General features: G+C 34.7%; 1 protein-coding gene across 4 annotated transcripts in view; it reads right to left on the bottom strand.

Moving 5' to 3' along the window:
* Window positions 1–19,473, bottom strand: part of LOC106875505 (D-amino-acid oxidase) — a 154,274-nt gene that overhangs the window by 106,659 nt on the left and 28,142 nt on the right. For all 4 annotated transcript variants that reach the window (XM_089358633.1, XM_089358632.1, XM_089358635.1 and 1 more), the window contains exons 3-4: window positions 8,948–9,056; window positions 7,748–7,827 (exon numbers count right to left, since the gene is read on the bottom strand). In XM_089358633.1, the coding sequence (XP_089214759.1) occupies window positions 7,748–7,827; window positions 8,948–9,056 (189 nt within the window). The remainder of the gene's footprint in view (window positions 1–7,747; window positions 7,828–8,947; window positions 9,057–19,473) is intronic.

Here is a 19,473-nt window from a genome sequence, read left to right as displayed (position 1 = left end):
AACATCAAGAGAGGAATTTTCCAGGGGGACTTGTTGTCCTCTTTAATATTTGTCTTATGTTTGATCCCCCTCAGTTTAGCATTAAGGAAGGCAAAAGCAGAGTATCCGTTCAGAAATAGTAAGGGAAAAATTAAGCATTTGCTCTACATGGTCGACCTGAACCTTTTTAGTAGGAATGAAAAAGAGATAGATTCCTTAATACAGACAGTAAGACCCTTCAGCAAGGATGTAGGCATAGCATATGGCCTTGTTAAGTGTGCAACATTAGTCATGAGAAGGGGACAGTAGTCAACAGCGAAGGCATCCAATTACCAGATGGCCAGACATTAAAATCATCGAAAGGAGGAGAGAGTTATAAGTATCAAGGAGTATTAGAATTTGACAGAGTACTAACTATAGAAATGAAAACGAAAATTGAGAAGGAGTACATCAGAAGTGTGAGGAAGCTAATGAAGTCAAAGCTAACTGGTCCGAATCTAGTGAAGGCTGTAAATACTTTGGGAGTATCATTACTTAGATACTCAGCAGCTTTTGTAGATTGGACAAAAACTTTTGTAGATTGGACAAAAACTTTTGTAGATTGGACAAAAACTGAATTAGAAAAACTAGACAAGAACATGGAAGGATTTCAATATGAATGGAAGACTCCACCCAAGGGCAGGGATAGCAAGATTATACTTACTTAGAGAGGAAGGTGGAAAAGGATTAATATCAGTAGAAGACTGCGCGGAGTTAGCTAGAGTAGATATAGACCTCACATGTAGGTAATAGTGAGGAAAGTATACCGAAGGTTGCTAGTGTCACAGCAAGACACAGGAAAACCAAAAACCCAAACGAAGTTAAAAACCAGAAAAAAGAGCAGAAATTATCTGACTGACAGGAGAAGGTGTTGCATGGTAGATTCTCAAAGATAGTTGCAGGAAAGTTTGTTAGTAGCTGCACAAGATCAAGCATTAAGGACTAACTTGATAAAAGTCAAGGTAGACAAAAACCAAGTAGATTCCCAATGCAGGTTATACAAATCAAAAAGGGGAAAGCGTTACTCATATAGTAAGTGAATGTAGCATGCTGGCACAGAACGAATAAAAGAAGAGACATGACAACCTAGGGAGAGTAATCCAATGGGAGCTATGTCGAAAGCTAGGGTTTGAACATACTGATAAATGGTATGAAGATGAACCTAGTAAAGGACTAGAAAGTAAGGAATACATGATGTTGTGGGACTTTAATATTCAGACTGACAAAGTAATAGAAGCTAGAACGCCTAATTTAGTGGTAGTAGATAAAGAGAATAGAAAGTGCCAGATAATTGACTTTACAGTCCCAAATGATGAAAAAATCAATATAGAAAAATATAGAAAAAAATAGCAAAGTACCAGGACCTTACAGATGCAATGGAAAGTGCAGGTAAAATGTATCCCAGTAGTTATTGGTGCATTGAGAATTATCTCTAAAGATCTGAACAAATGGAGAGAGGAAATAGGCATAAAACCCGGTTTAGTACCTCTCCAGAAAACAGTGTTATTAGGGACAGCTAGGATACATAGGAGAGTTTTGGGCATCTAAGGTTACTTGTTGTAGCCCGATGTTAGGAATTTTTTCTGTTGTGTGTGTATGAAAATAATAATAATAATAATAATAATAATAATAATAATATTAATAATAATAATAATAATAATACTAATAATAATATGTGGCGATGGACAAAAAACAATAAATCATATTATCTCTGACTGCCCAGTCCTGGCTAAGAAGGAATATATTCACAGACACGACAGAGCTGGGACCTACATACACTGGAAGCTATCCCAACACTATGGAATAACAACAGAAAAAAGATGGTATAAACACACGCCAGAAAAGGTCACAGAAAACGAGAAAGCAACCATACTCTGGGATATGCCAATATACACAGATAGAGAAATTAAGGTCAATAAGCCAGATATCATGAAGGAAAAAAAATGCTTTCTAATTGATGTATCAATACCAGCAGATGACAACGTTTCCCCAAAAGAAATGGAGAAACTTTCAAAATACAAAGACCTGGAAATAGAGGTAACTCGAATGTGGAATCTAAAAATAGAAACAATTCCTATCATAGTAGGCGCCTTAGGTATGATAAAAAATATTCAGACAAATGCATAACAAAAACACCAGGACTTACAAATATATATAACATACAGAAAATTGCACTACTGGGCACTGCACACATCCTACGCAAAACACTTTCAATACAGTAACCATAAGAGCATCACAGCAAACCACAGCACATACCCAAAGCACAAAGAGCCGCGCTCGGTAGTGAAGTGAAAGCACGCTATAAAAATAAAACTTATGAATAATAATAATAATAATAATAATAATAATAATAATAATAATAATAATAATAATATATTTTCATATACACACAACAGATGGGCTACAAAGGATGGTCGGAGTTGAAAACAGAGAGGTAGGTGTTGAAAGTAGAGAGAAGACAGGAGGAACAGGGGAATGGTGATGGGGCTGTTAAGGATGAGGAACAGGAGCGTTATACCGTGAACCCTGATACTGTGGTTGGTGGACATGCAGGAGAAATGAACCAACTAGACAATGAATTGCTTAAAATTTAAAGACGGCTCACCGACTTGATGAATGCTTCAGAAGAAAAAATCCCCATGAATATGAAAAGGGTAGATAGGAGTATGATAAATAAAGTAACACAAAAGATAAAAACAGTCATACCATACATCCAGACGGAGGACATAAAACAAACAAGGTATCTTCTCCGGGCTATTGTACTACTTGTTGAGGAGACATTACAACTTAAGAGAACAAAAAATGGTGGAGCAAAAGAACCATGGTGGAAACGACGCATTGAAAGGGACATTATGCGGGCAAGGCAAGATCTAGGAAAAATTGAGCAATGATTAAAAGGAAACTGGGAAAATGGGATAAAGACCGACTGAGAAAATTTAGAGAAGAAATATAAAATACGAAAGAACGGGTTTGATGCAGCAACAGAGCAGTTTAAATAGAGGATCATGGCAAAAAGCCAGAGGATGAGAAGATTTGTGAACAGAAATAAGCAGTTCGAGGAGAACAGATTGTTAAAATATAACCCGAAGCAATTCTTCCGAACGTTAGAAGGAGACAATGGGGAAAATGTTGCTCCTGATGCAAATCAAGCTAAAGAATTGTGGTGCGGATTATGGGGAAACAATGTGGTGCATAAAAGGGATGCAATGTGTATAGGAACTATCAAGATAGAATTACAAGGAGGGAAGAAACAAAGGAATATTATCATAAGCACGGGTGAGGTGAAAGAACAAGCGGGTAAAGTGTCCGGATTAGATGGGATTCATGGCTTCTGGCTGAAGAGATGCCACGCGGTGCATGAAACGCTAGCAGCCCAATTGAATGAGTGTGTCCAGAAAAATACAGTCCCCGCATGGATGATGACTGGGAGGACAACACTTGTAATGAAAGATAGAAAGGAGAATATTGTGGGAAACTACCATCCCATAGCATGCCTAAACATAATCTGGAAGATACTCACTGGAATATGTGCAGCAAAGACATACTCTTTCCTGGCACAGGAAGAAATACTACCAAGGGAACAAAAAGGATGTAGGAAGAGTTTTCAAGGTACCAAGGATCACCTGGTCATCGATAAAATAGTTTTGAGGCATTGTAAAAAACATCATACAAACATGTCTTGGATAGACTTTAAGAAGGCATATGATATGATGCCTCATTTTTAGATTGTTGAATGCCTTCAAATGTTTGGTGTTGCTGACAACATCACAAATTTTCTGATGCTTAGCATGAAAGAGTGGGAAACCAAATTGTACTCAAGAAATATATTCCTTGGAGAAGTTAATATTAAAAGGGGAATCTTCCAAGGGGACTCGTTTTCTCCGTTACTTTTTGTAATTGCACTAATACCCATAACAATGACACTTAGGAAAGGTAAGGTGAGTTACCGATGTGGGAAGAAAGGCCCATCATTGAAGCATTTTCTTTTTATAGATGACCTGAAATTGTTTGGGAAATCTGAAAAACATAGATTCCTTAACCAAAACAGTCTAGAAGTGTGGTAGGGATATCGGTATGGAATTTGGGATCACCAAATGCTCAGTACTTGATATGAAAAGGGAAGAACGCAGCCTGCAGAGGATTGTGGTTACCATCAAGAGAGACCATGGGTGAATCCGACGGTAGTGGATATAGATATGTAGCTGGATGACATTTTACACAGAGAAATGAAAGTCAAAGTCAGCGAGGCGTATCAAAAAAGGGTGAAGATGGTGTTGAAATCCAGCCTGAATGCCAAAAATTTGATTACCGCAATGAATATCTGGGTAGTTGCGGTGGTTAGATATAGTGCGTCCATCCTGAAATGGACTAAAGAGGAAATATCAACACTGGATAAAAGGACGAGAAATTTGATGCTGCTGCATGGGACGCTACACCCTAAAGCAAATGTAAACAGACTGTATATGAAAAGAAAGAATGGTGGCAGAGGAGTAATTAGTATAGACCATTGTATTTTATAAATAGTGATGAAGACCTGTTGCAATATGCCGTGAAAGATATGGGTGTAAATGCAGATCCCATTGAAACCTCAAGACTTCTTAAGGCAACTGGAAATCCCATGCAAGATTGATGTCTTGCAAAAAGCAGCCTTAAAGGGCACAGCACACATCTTAAGGAAAGTATTATCTGTCTGAGGTCCTTGTTGTGACTTGATAGATGACTAAAGACTCTGGTGTTACGAAGGAATAATTATGATGATAATGGCAGTCTGCCTAGGAGAAAGAACACTCTGATTTAAAAACTGGGGTAGAGAGGACTCCTTAGTCACAGAGGTGACAACCTGTCAGTGTCCACAGGTTCCATGTTTGGGATGAAGGCGAATGAACCGCGAATCGGGACGTAACTCCGGAGCAATATTTGGATGAAGATACGGGACCAACTGACATTTAAATATCTCCTAATGAGAATGAGGATCATGGCCCCCAACACACAGAAATGCGAAGAGAACAGGCTCAAATTATGGGTGGTAAGAGCTCTGCAGTCTTGGTTGCCTCCTCCGCCAAACCACCAGGAGAAGTGTGAGAAAAGACGAGTACCTAGCGCCTTCAAATAACCAGTGATTCGTGTAGGCCGTACTCGTTAACCTTGGGTGGCAAGCAGCCTAAGAGAAGAAACACTCTGAGTCCCAAACCAGGGGAGCAAAGACCCTGCTGCCTTGGTGGACTACCTTCATAGAGATGGTGTCTCGATAAAAATACTGGTTGGTAGTAACCTAAAAATACACCTCATTTGTGTGTGAAAATGCCAAGCAAAATAAATGATAACGGTGCGAACGGGACTGGAACCAATGGTGAAGGTGCTGTACCCGGCAGGTGCCTCACTGTGCAGCAGGGTGGGCCCGGTCGTGATCCAGCAACTGCTAGCCATGCTACAAGACATAGGTGGAGTAAACAAGTAAGCATGATGGTTATGGAGTGTTACTACCGGAGCACCCCAGTGGATGCGAATGGCATGCCTGTCAGTGAGTACAGAAAACGAATGCACAGTGAATGGAAGGCAATGGAATTGTTCGAAATTACTGAACAGAGATTATGTGACCAAGCAAGAGCAATACGAAAAAATGGATGGTTAACAGAAATGGAGCTAGAAGCTATTAAAAGAAGGATATCGGGTGAGGTTGGGCATGCTAGAAAGAATGCCGTGAATTGTGAAAGAATTGACATTAGTGACTACTCAAATAATGAAGATCAATTAATAATAGACAGAATCTATTAAATACAGAAAGGACAGAATTTGTTTGCGACTTTAAGAAGGCTAACCAATGGAGACTAAATCAAGAGACGAATAAAGTCAATATTGTGCTGAGACAGATTGAAACAAAAAACATCACACAAACAAATAATCTTAACAAGGCTGTTAGTAGGATTGTGGCGGAAAGGATGTGATTGAGAACTACAGAGAATAGAACAGCGATGGATAGAAGAGGAAATAAACAACCGTGGTGGAAAAGGAGAATTTCTGAAGATATAAACTCCTTGAACAGTGTAGTGCCAATACTTGTAAAGAAAACAATGGAGAACTTAAGAATGAATGGAAATTCGAAAAAGTTAGGAAGTATGGTGTAGATACAAAAGGCCTGAATGTTGTAATTGAAGAACTGAAGCAGCGCATACATGCAATGAAAGCAAAGCTAACTGGGTCTGAACAACGAATTAAGCAATGCCAGCAAAACAAATTGTTTAGAACCGACGAAAAAAGATTTTATCAAGAGATTAATGACGATAAAAACGTGGCTATGGATGAGGGATAGTAACCTGGAGATAGAGACAGAAGCACACATATGCGCAGCACAGGAACCAGCATTAAGGACCAGTTATATGAAAGTTATATGAAGTACAGAATTGACAACACTACCGATATGCGACAAATGCAGAATGTGTGGTGAGGGGGGGGGGGGTGAAACGGTATGGCACATCGTTAGCGAATGCTCGAAATTGGCAAGGCGCGAATACAAACGACGCCATGACAATGTGGCAAGAATGATCCATTGGTGAGCTCTGTGGAAATCACGGCCTACAAAGAGCAAAGCAGTGGTATGAACAAACACCAGAAGGAGTTATCGAAAATTAGAACTGCAAAATCTTGTGGGATGTGATAATCTAGTGCGATCACGAGACCAGACATAGGAAACCGGACATTGTTGTGGTGAATAAAAAAGAAAGAACATGTATGATTATTGACCTAGCATGTCCCGGTGACAACAGGATCAATGTGAAAAAAAGAAAACAAAATAAACAACTACGACGATTTAAAGTGGGTAATACGAAGGTTGTGGTCAATGAAGAGAGTAGACATGCTATCAATACTAATTGGTGCACTTGGAAGTATCAGCACTTATCTACCAACATGACTGAAAGAGATCGGTGCAAGTGTGAAGGTAGAACATCTACAAAATTCAGCTGATTTATATATGTCACGTCTCAGCTCCATCCTGCAGCTTAGAGACTCAACACCTTTCTCAACACATGAGCTGTTCCAAGTACTGCTGCCAACTGAATACTTCCCATAAAATTTGGTATTTGCAGTTTTTGATGCCAGAATATTTCTTCTTTTGAGATGGTTACAAGTGCGCCGATCACAGTAGGTACCATACTCATTTTTGAGGCTCTGTAGATTCTTTTCATTTCCAATTCAAGGTCTTGGTACTTCCTGACTTTCTCAACCCCTGCTTTCACAATATTCTGGTCTGCACATATAACTACATCGATGCAGATCGATGCATGATAATCGACATAGCATACCTCAGTGACAACAAGATCAATATGAAAGAAGAAAATACAAACAACTATGATGATTTGAAGTAGGAAATACGAAGGTTGTGGTAAATGAGGAGAGTGGACGTGATACCAATAGTAATTGGTGCACTTGGAAGTATCAGCACTTAACTAACAGCATGGCTGAAAAAGATCGGTGCAAGTTTGAAGGTAGAACATCTACAAAATTCAACATTGCTTGGAACTGCAAGAATCCTTCGTAGGGTTCTTGAAGCATGACCAGTAAACAAGTGTCACCTTAGTCTGCTGGCTGTGGACAGCTGATACTTTCTATCATACCCAGCAAAAATAAGCTGAGTTTCATAATAATAATAATAATAATAATAATAATAATAATAATAATAATAATAATAATAATAATAATAATAATAAAGACCGACGTAATTATTACTTACGTGCAATTTGGAAATAATTTATTTTCTTCTGGAGTCAGATCCCGTAAATTGAAGACCGTGTCTTTCCAGATAGGATTGATCTAATAAGAATAACGACAATAACAAAAACATTAAAAGTGAATTGTAGTAGAAAAATATTAAAATAGTAACAACGACAAAAGTCACCTGGATCACCTGGATCATGTGGATCATGTGGATCATCTGGATCGGCTACGCTGTGTAGTGCCGAGTTGGCTCTGCTGATCACAGCATTCGCTCCATTCTCTTCGTGCTATTACCATTTTCTTTCACGTTATTTCAGATATCTTTCTTAAATCAGCTGCAGACCATGCAGGACGATCTGAGGGCGTACCGACCGGTCTCCTAACCGTCGGAGCCGACGAAACAACAAAAGTATTTAAAGTAATTCGTAACAGGAAAATATCTTAAAAGGCACTGTTTGATTTACAAGTCTGGTGCTCAGCTCTGACACACGTGATTTGAGAGAGAGACTCTCTCTCTCTCAAATTATGAGTGAAAGAGGGATAGAGAGGGAGAGGAAGACGGAGTGAGAGAGGGAGGGGAAGAGGGAGGGAGAGAGACTGAGAGAGAGAGAGAGAGAGAGAGAGAGAGAGAGAGAGAGAGAGAGAGAGAGAGAGAGAGAGAGAGAAGTAACTGGTCTACTATAGTTAGCATTTTCCGCTTCAATATTTAAACTTCCCATTACAAGTTAAAGGAATTCTCGCTAGCTACCCTTGTTCTGCCATTACTTACAGCAATGAATATATAACATTTGTAAGACAATACTTGTCTAGATCTTGGTCAGCTGGACTCTTCGAAAGCTTAGGTATCGTCGGGCATTTAGTTTTACTCAACATCGCCGTCTTTGTCTTTATAATATTTTCTCTTCTATAAGGCGGTGAGCTGACAGAAACATCAGCACGTCGGGCGAAATGCTTAGCAGTATTTCGTCTGTCTTTACGTTCTGAGTCCAAATTCCGCCGAGGTTGACTTTGCCTTTCATCTTTTCGGGAGTCAATAAATTAAATACCAGTTGCGTACTGGAGTCGATCTAAAGGACTGGACCCCTCCCCACAAAAATTTCGGGCCTTGTACCTAGAGTGGAAAAGAATATTTTCTCTTCTATATTCCATCACTACATCTGGTTTTCAAATAACCACCTCTCTATAAATATGGATCAAAGAGAACATGTATTTTTACCTCTGAGCTATTAAGCCAATAACCGGAGACAAGGTTGATACCAAGCTTGGATGCAAGTGGCGATTCATGAAGGTCGAGCAGATACTTGAATGTTTCATCGCCCCAACGTCTAATAAAAGAAAGAAAATCTCAACTAGACTCAAAACATTATGATTATACACACACACACACACACTCATACACACATACACACACACGCATTCACATACATACACGCACACACGCGCGCGAGCACACATATATATAACATATATATATGCACATATAAAATGTTTGTATATAACATAACCCATATCTCTCTATCTATCTATCTACACACACACACACACACACACACACACACACACACACACACACACACACACACACACACACACACACACAAACATACACAAAGATTAAGGAATGGAGTAGATGATATCTGGGCTGTATATGTTTCATAGCGAGCGGAACATCGGAAGTGGTAGATATCCAAACGAGGTGTATATTGCAGGCTACTCTTCAGGCTAAGGGGATCTTTATTAAATGAAGTCTACATTTTCGTAAGGTGGTACATGTCAACACATGGGCGATTCGATCAGAATATGTAGATAGCACAGTTAGCGTGGAGAATCCTTAGGTCTTTTATATATATATATATATATATATATATATATATATATATATATATATATATATATATATATATATATATATATATATATATACATATATATATATACATATATAGGTGAGAGAGTTGGTATGTGAAAGCATGTGGTTGGATGTATAAAAGACAAAATAGAGTGAAAAAACTACAGAATACTTGTGTTATATGGTTGAAGAATATATTTGAATCGTTATGTTAGAAAAATGTTATAAAATTTTGTGTAGAGTAACATTGTTTTTAGAGAAATAACCGGTTTCGTATTTTCTTTTCAAATTTCTCAAATTTCTTTACCGATATTGTGTCATCTCTTCGCTATGATGCAAAGTAAGAAAGTTCCAGACAGGAGGAGGTAATCAGGGCTTTTTCGGTATAAGGGAGATAATCAAAAATGTTGGGAATGATTAGGTTTTATTAATTGAGAGATGTGCAAAGCAACTGCTACCACAATTTTTAATCTTTCCATTGGAACACCAACACAAGTTAGATTAAATAAGGAAACCTACTTCATTGAAAAATATAAGTCAAAGCTTAACCGTTTCTAGCATTTTTCAATAAGGAAACTTACCTCATTGAAAAAAATATAAAGCAAAACTTAACCACTTCTAACATTCTATTCTTTCTAAACCAAATCATGTTAAATTAATAAAACCTAATCATTCCCAACATTTTTGATTATCTCCCTTATACCGAAAAAAATCTCTGATTACCTTCCCCTGTCTGGAACTCCCCTACTTCACAACATAGCGAAGAGATGACAATATCGGTAAAGAAATTTGAGAAATTTGAAAAAAAAATATGAAACCGGTTGTTTCTCCAAAAGCAATGTTACTATAGACAAAATTTTCTAACATTTTTCTAACATAACGATTTAAATATATTCTTTAACCATATAACACAAGTCTTCTGTAGTTTTTTCACTCTATTTTGTCTTTTATATATATATATATATATAATAATAATAATAATAATAATAATAATAATAATAATAATAATAATAGGGATAAAAATACAAATTTACAGGTAAAAACAATTTAATTTATCAAAAATTAAAATTAGATTAAGTTTCACAGTATATAATATATAAATATATAATTTAGAGAAAAGAACCACAGTTCCTGAACTCAACCACAGTCACATATAGAAAAATTTAATAAGTAAATACACTAAAAAGAACTATAATAAAATACAAAGTAATAATTATTAAAATAATAAAATGACTACACGTGTTTCATAACCAAATTTTCAAATGGAAAATAAAATAAAATAAAATCGATTAAAATAAATCGATCAAAAATCAATTCTATTCAAAAATATAGCTAATCTTCGGGTCAAAATACAACAACAATAGTAATAAAATGAACGTCTATATATCAACTAACAATAAATAACAAATAAATTTATATAAAAATACTTATTTTATCAATAAGTAAAAGTACTTCTTTTAACAATAAATAAAAGAAAAATACTTAACGATATTATTCTTATCGAAGCTATTCTTATCGAAGCTTTAGTTTAAACTAAAATTTAAACGATATACTATTAACATATTGTTTATTATAATATCAGCTAATAATATATAACAAATAAATTTCTATAAAAATACTTATTTTACCAATAAATAAAAGAAAAACGTTTAACAATATTATTTGTTCGTTAAATAAAAACGTTTAACAATATTCCCTGTTCGAAAATATAAGGACACAGTGTGTCGTATAGCCAGCTAGAAACGATGTTTCTTGGGGCTAATGAAGGGGAACACCGTCCCTTTCTGGACAGCCATAATATGTTGGTAATTAGCTTTTACTATATATAGATATATGTGTGTGTGTGTGTGTGTGTGTGTGTGTGTGTGTGTGTGTGTGTGTGTGTGTGTGTGTGTGTGTGTGTGTGTGTATTATTCTCTAAGGGTAAGTTAATACTTACCCTTAGAGAATAATATAAAAAATAATTCTAGATTACACAGCGAGCAATATCTCTTACCTTTGTCATAGGGGAAAGATTTCCCAATAATTGACCATTCTAACGAATATTGCTTTTTTGTTCCTTCAGTTCCCAAATGAATTTACTAAGACTACTTTACTTCTATCTCTAAAAGTATTATAATGATTCAATATTCGTTTACAAATTTGTCCCGAAGAACAACCCACGTGTATGCTAACATCTGTCTGAGTCGTTACCTTACATTGATAAACTATATTCTTCAATCTCACATTTGGGCCTTCAAACTTCAATCTTCTGGGATTAACCTCCTTACTGTAATCATAGTACGATTATTATTATTATTATTATTATTATTATTATTATTATTATTATTATTATTATTATTATTATTATTTATCAGGGTTCTCATGACTATCCTCCCCAATTCCCTTTGATTTAAGTATTTTAAAATTATAAGCTGCAATTATTTGGGCTAAGTTCTTAGTGTTTGAGAAACCAAACCTAATGCTATGTATATTAATAATTTTACCTTAGTGTGAATTCTATATATAACATCCGCTTTCCATGCTAGCATGGGTTGGACGATTTGACTGAGGTCTGGTGAACCAGATGGCTACACCAGGCTCCAATCTGATCTGGCAGAGTTTCTACAGCTGGATGCCCTTCCTAACACCAACCACTCCGAGGGTGCAGTGGGTGCTTCTACGTGCCACCGGCACGTGGGCCAGTCAGGTGGTACTGGCAACGGCCACGCTTAAATGGTGCTTTTTACGTGCCACCTGCACAGGAGTCAGTCCAGTGGCACTGGCAACGACCTCGCTCGAATGTTTTGTTCGAATGTTTGGTATATATATATATATATATATATATCTGTCAGTATTCGCATATTATATATATATACTAGCAGATATACCCGGCATTGCCCAGGTTAAAGAGTATTATGAAAATTAAAAACGCCGTGTAGATTACGTAGGTATCAACTGCTAGTAGCTGAGATACCAACTTTCTACATTAATGACTCTCCAACCCATGCCAGCATGGAACAGAGATGTTAAGTGAAATGTTAAAAGAAAGTTTTCAACTCATATATGTATATAAAGTAAATACACGTAATTCAAAAACATGTTTTGTGTAGCTTATTTCGTAACCAAAGAACAGGTACAGATTATAAACAATGAAAGACCGCTTTTAGTGATACATTTGACAGAGGCAGTAGATAGCCAATCCGATGATAAATCTGACTTTGGATCTTGGAAGTTTGCATGAATCCTGGCTCAGTTAAATCTCTTGTGGCTCCAAATGATGTCATCTGTAGTGCAGCGTTGTATTGTGTATTTTTGTTTTGGAAGTGCTTTGAATCTTGATCAGTTGATGACAACAGTTTCTTCAATGGCTCTGGAGGTTGGGGGATTGCAGGGAGTTTAACCTTTCCACCACTGCAGCATAGTGCAGGTGTCTCTCCAGGCCACTTCTTTGCTTTACAATGTATGCACTCAGTTGTTATTGCACCAATGGAAACTCTAGTCTCATCTGCATAATGAACTGCTGGATCATAATTGAAAGCTGCTTCATAGAAGTTGCTTCTCTGAGCTGTTGCAACTGCTCTTCGTTCTACAGTGGAGATCTTATTCCTTATCAGCTGTGCATCCCTTTGAGATGCTCTGGTTTTTGTAGTGCACAGTCTCTTCGTTTCTTGGTATGCTTCCTTTTCTGCGGCTGTCTTTCCCTGAACAGACATTCTTTTGGCTGACCTTGACATTGTAGATAAATTTTCCTTCTAGGCATGCTTACATACGTATACGGAAATACACGGCTGCAGAAGATAGTAAACAATGAAAATAGCTGGGTAATGGAAATTATATTTCTTAATACGATGGGCAGAAAGCAAATAAGAAATGTTTACGGAAGATAAAGAATTGTACGGGTTAAAACGAAATTTGTCACTTAGTGAATCAAAGAGCCAGTATCGAAGGAACCAGAAAAAGCCGTTAACAACAGAAAAACACAAAACTGTTGCAAAAGTAAATACGAATTTTTTAGGGAAATTAACTTCTGTCAGTAAATTATGAACTTACTTTTATCAGTAATTCCGTCAACAACAAAAAACACAAAACGTTGCAAAAGTAAATAAGTAATTTATAGGCAAATTTACCGAAGTGTACGAATTGAAGTGAACTTTATGAGGTTACTTCTGTCAGTAAATTATGTATGAAATTACTTTCATCAGTAAATGTGAACCTCTTTCTGTCGTTGTCGTTTGCAAATTTATCGTTGTTGTTTGTAGATAGCGATTGAAAACTTACCGTGAAAACAATAGCGATTGAACTTAAAGTGAAATCAATAGAGAGTGAATGTGATATAGAAAGAGGGGGAGAGAGCTAGCTATTTAGACAGATAAGATAGATATAGATAGATAAGATATATAGACAGATAGATACAGAGAGATAGATATAGAGATAGAGATGGATAGAGAGATATAGAGAGATAGAGATACGCGTGAAAAGCGAATACACACAATTCTATATTTTATATATTAGATGAGATTGTGATAAAATTTTGACCAATGGATGTAAGGGAGACAATCAAATTCTGAAAACTACTTCGCAAAGAGTTACCTCCCTTCTCCACGTAACCCTGGAAAGGTATTTTCTGCTATCAAATCATTTGAAAAATACGGCAGTTATAATCTTTTACACACACACACACACACACACACACACACACACACACACACACACACACACACACACACACACACACACACAGAGGGAAGTTGGTTTTGAGGGTTGAAAATGTACCTGAGTCTCAGAACTGTACTTTTGAAATTTTGTAATAAACCAACTCTCCTATATTCTTCCTCGCGTGGGAATACACACACACACACACACACACACACATATATATATACACACACACACACACACACACACACACACACACACACACACACACACACACACACACACACACACACACACACACACACATATATATATATATATATATATCAAAATAAGCAACACGGATTTTAAAGATGATTGCAGTACGCACGTTTCATGCTACTCCATTTATTTAAGTAATGCAAGCATTACATTAAATGCAATATGTAGAGCAATCTTCAGCTGCACAAAAATGTAGAAAAATTACAGTAGAATAGACATATTATAATTGTGGCAACATAAAAATCCATCTTGACTACATAAAGAATACATAAAAATCCATCTTGACATAGCCAAGGCTAGCAGGCTAGTAATTAGTTTTAGGTAGAATTCTAACTGTCTCTGATTTTATTGTCTCTTATCTAGTGGTTATAGTATAAAGGGCAATCCCTTCTAAGGAAAGGAAAGTTGTAAGCATTATACATGGATATAGTTATAAAGGTTTCTCTGGTCAGAGTGGCAACACTATTTTAGGTTAGGTTTTTTACTGCTATCATAATGTTGGGAAATTAAAACTTTAAGCATTTAAGTCAACAGGGCTTTTTCTTTAGTCTGAATAAAGCATAAGTATTGTTATACATATACTAAGTATGGGAAATTTATAGATATCAATATTAGCTTAATTAATATGTTAATAATAAGAAGTATGTTAATAATAAAATTGTTAATAATAAAAATGTCATTAGTTTATACAAAAAAACCCTGAAGTAGTGTCAATTTTAAATTCAAAGGCTATAGATAAGGTGTAAAGTTTAAGACTATTATATATATTGGGCTCAGAAAACTATTTTGAATTATTTAAAAAAAAATTATTTAAAAAAATTTAAGCTAATATATATAATAATACTATTTTAAAGACACATAAAAGGTGAGCGTAATTTTTATAATGTAAAGAATTAGTATAGGATCTATGTAGTTTATAATAATGGGTTTATTAAGGTTTAAGGGACAGAAAAAAAAAAGAATAGTAGGAATTAACAAGGACATCCAATATAGAAACATAATTGATTACTAGTTTAATAATATTATCTTATATAGTCATGAACTTGTTTTAAGACTAACATGGGCTAATTACAGATTATTAAGTCAAAATATAGAATAAACACGACACTACCACTACAAGCCCTGAAATAATGTAATAATAATAAGGATCCTTTTAGAGTCAAGCATAAAATAAAATAAAATAAAATTTAAATTTTGGGAACTAATTAAAAACATTAAGAATTTATAAAACTTCCTATTCTAATAAGCTACATAGGGTTAAGATACATATTAAGAACTAACAGCAGTAGCAGAAGTAGTGTGAAAAAAAAACCTTTCATGGAATAAAGTTGAAATCTTAGTTATCACAAGAAGATTGTATGTTAAGGTGAGAGATCAGAAATATATGTTATAAAGGTTCAATTTCCAATTTAAAATATGTGCTAATTAGTAGCCCAAGATGAACATGGTAGAAGTTGAAAAACCATATTTTGATAATTTTAACTACTTTTTAAAAAAATTAAAAGTGCGAGTAGAGCAGTGTACACACGATACCCTAAGGTCTAATCTATTATTGATTAAGTTAGGATTATTTCTAAGTTTTAAAATTTCATATATTTCCATAGAACATAATTCACATCCATATCTACTATTTCTATAAGGTTGAGCTTTTCTTATAATTTCCCATTTAAGGCTAAAACTAATACCATTATCTTTTAACTCACAAATTTTACTTGCTAATGTTGTACTATTTGCCTTATGTCTTTGTCTAAACGAAAACCTATGGTTATATATTTTCTGTTTCACATTAATACTACATCCTACATAAATATAATTCTCGGTTATCATACTTATAATGCATTTGTACACTACGTTACGGGTGCAACATCTGCCTAATAACGGACAATGGGACTTATTTCTGCAGTTGCAACTAGTGGAGCTATCAACCACACCTATATTATTACTAATATCTCTATTATTATTGTTATAATTATTTACACTAATATTATTTATCCCTTCATCAATTCTACTATTAAGTATATTTTGGTCATTTCCATCATTATTTAACGTATTTCCTGATGTGCTATCAGTTAGAATTATTCCTCCAACATTAGGCATATTGATATTATATGAACTAGGTCCCTGATTTCCATTATTTTCATTGGAGTTGAGCCTATCATCTACTTCAGTTAGAACCACAACATCATTACTGCTGCATTCTATTTGTTGGTTAAAATTACTATTGTCACTGTTATTTCTACTTCTATTTATATAATTATTAGCAATATTACTATTGGCATTTGTTAGATTATTATTTATATTCATATAACCATATCCACTATTCTTAACTTCATTGATTCTAGCTAACCTAATGTTCTTTTTATTTAACCTAGCCATGATTGTACCTACATTAGGAAGGGTAGAATAAGAAATTTGGACTGTATGACAAGAAAAAATTCTACTACATCTGTGGGAAGAAGGGAAATTTTTTTGTAAAATATTCATAATTTTTTTGTAAATATTCGTGGATATTGCACAGTTGAAAGGGATATTTAACCAGATAGAGTTTTTATTTTTTCTCTTAAATTTATTGTGTGAGTGCATATAGGGTATACTTCGATTACTATTATTTCCCAGAACAATATTATTATTATGATTGGTAGTTCTTTTAGTTGTGGAATACTTTTTATTTATATCATTTGCTTCGCCATTACTATTTACTAACACTGGTTTACCACTAGTGTTAGCATGTAGTCTACTATTAGAATGTACTTTATTATTTTTCTTATTAGTTAAATTCTTAGGTATATAGGGATGCTTTTTATTTGGTCCATCATCACTACTAATTAAGTTATTAGGCTTGTTATAACATCTATGATCATCATTATTATTATTATTATTATTATTATTATTATTATTATTATTATTATTATTATTATTATTATTATTATTATTATTATTATTATCTATATCAAGAAGAGATGGCCTACCAAGATTAAGGAAAGAAATTTTCTGGTCATATCCAGCTTTAGATAAAGCTACATTATAGTAGTTTGAATTAGAATTAAATATATCAATATTAGAAGATAATCTAGTAATTCTCTCAGAAATACTTTTAACTATAGAATTTAATACATTTGGTGGGTGATTAGATAATCTACTTACATATCTAGTAACTTCATTCTCTTTTCTATATGGGTAGTATAATCTAGCTTCTATGTTAAGAGTAACATCTAAAAAATTGACAATCTTAGTACCATATTCATATGTAATATTTAGGTTGAAACTTCTAAAAAATTTTCTAATTTTCTTCCTTATCCTTTCAATGAGCGATTTATTATTACTAGGGATGATGAATAAAGCATCATCCCTATATAGACCGCCCCTTAGCTCTGAGATTTCTTTATTTAAGCTATATAAGAGGTAAGCTCCTACTAGATTCGTAATTTTAGCCGAGTCGCTCGACCCCATTGCTATATCGAAGTTATCTGGGGTATCTGCCCTAGTCCAGAGCTTATCATCAAATTCAATAATAGTTCTTATAGCTAACAAAATAATATCTATCTTATCCTTAGTAATGAGAGAGCGATTCATAGCAAAAATAAGAGCCTTATATAGAAGTATTGGGGATATGCTTGAATAATAGCTATTTATATCAAATTGGATGAATGAATAATGACCAGTGTTGTCAATAGATCCAAACCAGTTTATTACTTCATCAGTATTATTCCATAATTTTAAAGATAAGTTAGGAATTATAAAAGGTAAAATATTGTCCAGAATAAGTTTACTAAGTCTGCCAATGTCAGACCTAGTTGGGCAAATGAGTCTAACAGTCGGGTTTTCCTGGAAGTTTTTTTTGTGGTCCTTTAAATTAATTCTAGGTTCACATGGTATTAGCGGTTCAGTTCTATCTATTAAGTCATAGTCCAACATAACTTTCTTGATTTTTAAATTGATATCCGATAGATTCCTTTTAGAAGTTACTTTGTATTTGGAGTTTAGTTCCTTCATGATAAGTTTCTTATAAGTAGTGTAGTCAAGTCTGTATAGATTTCCTGTTTTATCAGCAGGGACTAGAATACCTGGTTTATTCTGTAAAAACTTGATGAATTCCTTTAGCTTTCTTAGATGTAAATTTTTCCTAAATGGATGTTCCTTGAACTTCATATTAGCTATAAGATCAAATAGGTGCTTTTCGAAATTTTCTAGTAGTGGATTTGGAGGTGGATTTTTTCTACTTTTAAATATCTTCTTATAGTAGTCCTTTTCTTGTTTTTCAAAGCTTGAATTTTTCATCTTGTTTTCATGATGATAAGCGATTCACCTCATTCTTCTAACAAAGTCATTTGTTCTATGGATTAGTAGCCACATATATGTATCCTTACTATGTAAGGGGATGTCCTTCATAGAAAAATTCTACATCCAACTTTTCCATCCTGTTGAAAAATTAAGTACCAGAAAAAATACTCAGGTTTGGTAGGTGAGTTCAGTAAAAGATTTAGATTTAGATTCAAAATTGAATATGGTACTTATGTTTAGGCACCAGAATATAGTATGGTATTATCTAAAAACCATTCTAAGGGCAAGGTGATCAAAAAATCAAAATAAGCAACACGGATTTTAAAGATGATTGCAGTACGCACGTTTCATGCTACTCCATTTATTTAAGTAATGCAAGCATTACATTAAATGCAATATGTAGAACAATCTTCAGCTGCACAAAAATGTAGAAAAATTACAGTAGAATAGACATATTATAATTGTGGCAACATTCAAAATCCAAGTGGGAAGAAGAATACATAAAAATCCATCTTGACATAGCCAAGGCTAGCAGACTAGTAATTAGTTTTAGGTAGAATTCTAACTGTCTCTGATTTTATTGTCTCTTATCTAGTGGTTATAGTATAAAGGGCAATCCCTTCTAAGGAAAGGAAAGTTGTAAGCATTATACATGGATATAGTTATAAAGGTTTCTCTGGTCAGAGTGGCAACACTATTTTAAGTTAGGTTTT

Source organism: Octopus bimaculoides, chromosome 10 (genome assembly GCF_046866305.1).
Source record: "Octopus bimaculoides isolate indiv1 chromosome 10, ASM4686630v1, whole genome shotgun sequence".
Taxonomy (NCBI): domain Eukaryota; kingdom Metazoa; phylum Mollusca; class Cephalopoda; order Octopoda; family Octopodidae; genus Octopus; species Octopus bimaculoides.
This window is presented reverse-complemented; position numbering and strand designations above follow the sequence as displayed.